The 1,998-nt window shown below is 38.1% G+C and overlaps 1 protein-coding gene across 1 annotated transcript in view; it reads left to right on the top strand.

Moving 5' to 3' along the window:
• Window positions 1-840: 840 nt before the first annotated feature.
• LOC116843385 (odorant receptor 13a-like) overlaps window positions 841-1,998 on the top strand; it is a 6,781-nt gene continuing 5,623 nt past the window's right edge. Inside the window, exon 1 of the mRNA XM_032813771.1 lies at window positions 841-1,998. This exon is cut by the window's right edge and continues 151 nt beyond it. Within this exon, the coding sequence (XP_032669662.1) occupies window positions 1,338-1,998 (661 nt within the window). The 5' untranslated portion in view covers window positions 841-1,337.

Below are 1,998 nucleotides of genomic sequence, written 5' to 3'. Positions count from 1 at the left end.
AAAATTTATGGATCTGTCTCTCAATAGCTTCGGTATTGTAAGTATGTTTTCATTTCACGTGTTTCTATCTGATTTAGTTGACATTAGGGAAGCTTCAATATTTTAATTACTCAAAATATTAAATTGTCATTGAATGTGTAATTACTGTTCTTTCTAGATTATGCGAACATCGTTCGCATATTTGAATATATTACGGACAACTAGCATTTAAGGCTGTAGTTCCTTAAACAAAATAAATAAACTTTATTCGTAGGATATCTAGACTGAAGGTCTAGATGCAAATAGCGCTGTTTAAATAATAAATCAATGTATAAATAAGTATAAAAATTTGCAAATTATTTTGTTATTCTGTTTTTATATTAGAAAATGAACGTAAATTTATCTTTGTATTTGTATACTTTTTTATGTTTATACGATTGTTATATGTCTTATAAAATCTATGATGATACGAGATACTTTTAGCGTAATACGTTTCATTTTTGTTAATAATATGTACACGTAAAAAGATATCGTGCACATAACCATAAGGATTTAACAGTGAACAGCATGGTTGCATCCTAATTATCTTTGTGTGATAATAATGTGTATTGTTGATATGACTCAGTTAACTTTGATACACCAACTACATCAATATAGTTACGCATAATTTGATTATGGCAACCAGAAATCGGTATGGTGACATTTATCACGGATACACTCAGATTGGAACAACCAGATATCATCACTGCTGCAACGCCAGTAATTATTTTGTAGCAATCACGTAATTAATTATTCCGTATTTTACTATTGAATCTGGTTGATACAACCAGATTTATATGTGAGTTATAGATTAATCATAATGTTTTTTCTGTATAGCATTTGATTTACATAACATTCTGTCTATAAAATCACACAACACAAAGTACACTAGACATGACCACACGTATTCACATAGATCGTAGATTTCAATTTTAGACGCTCCCGCACGATGCCACGATCCTTCTCCTTGCACGTCACCGACACTAAGAATTTATCGTAGACAATACGGTATGTCGAATTGACAACCCCTTTCGTGTATGCCCTGTTATTACGCGCAATCGTTTTATGCACGCAAGCGCACCGCACAACACTATACTTTAGCCCACCTATTATCATATACATCTGTTCAGTCATGCTCGTGCTTCTACTACCACTCGATTATTTGCCATCCTTAAACTCGAAATGCGGGAACTCCGTTAACGAAAATAATAGAAATCCTAATAAAATAAAAAAACAAAAAGCGAGCCAAACGCAAAGTTCGCGATCAATTTACGTAGTCACGCATAGAATCTCGATCTAGAAAAAGTTAAGATCGCATAATGAATCGAAGCGCTAAACACTCGTCGACAGCGACCTGGGTGAGCAGACAGGAGAATGACTTAAACTACGCGATACAAGTGACCCGTGTCATTCTTCGAATAATCGGCCTGTGGCCAATTTCCAAAGTTGCTTCTAACGCGGAAAAAATTGTAATTCGCGTACTGAATGTCTCGTGTTACCTACTATTCGCGTTCATCCTGGTGCCGGGTTTGCTGCTGATATTCTTAAAGGAACGTGACATGAGGCGGAGGGTAAGACTGTTGGGTCCACTTCTAAACTGTTGGATAGGTTGCGTGAAATACAGTCTACTCGTGTACAATGCGAAGGAGATCCAAACCTGTTTGCAACAGATGCGAAAAGATTGGCAGAATATAACCGATTGGGACGATCGTAAAGTTATGTTGTCCAAGGCAAAAGTAGGCCGGAAGCTTGTGATTCTCTCCGCCGCCTTCATGTATATCGGTGGATTATCTTACCGTACGCTCGTGCCGCTCTCGAAAGGACGAATGCTGACGCCGATGAACACCACGGTGAGAGCGCTGGCCTGTCCGAGCTACTTCCTCAAATTCGACGAGCAGGCCTCGCCGGCATACGAGATCGTCTTCACCCTGCAATTTTTCGCAGGACTGGTTACCTATTCTGTGACATGCGGCGTAGCCG

The sequence above is a fragment of the Odontomachus brunneus genome, unplaced genomic scaffold, assembly GCF_010583005.1.
Source record: "Odontomachus brunneus isolate Ranch 3 - 2012 unplaced genomic scaffold, Obru_v1 Obru_scaffold_032, whole genome shotgun sequence".
In the NCBI taxonomy this organism is placed as follows: domain Eukaryota; kingdom Metazoa; phylum Arthropoda; class Insecta; order Hymenoptera; family Formicidae; genus Odontomachus; species Odontomachus brunneus.
The sequence above is the reverse complement of the archived record's forward strand: the minus strand, read 5'-3'. Positions and strand labels throughout refer to the sequence as shown.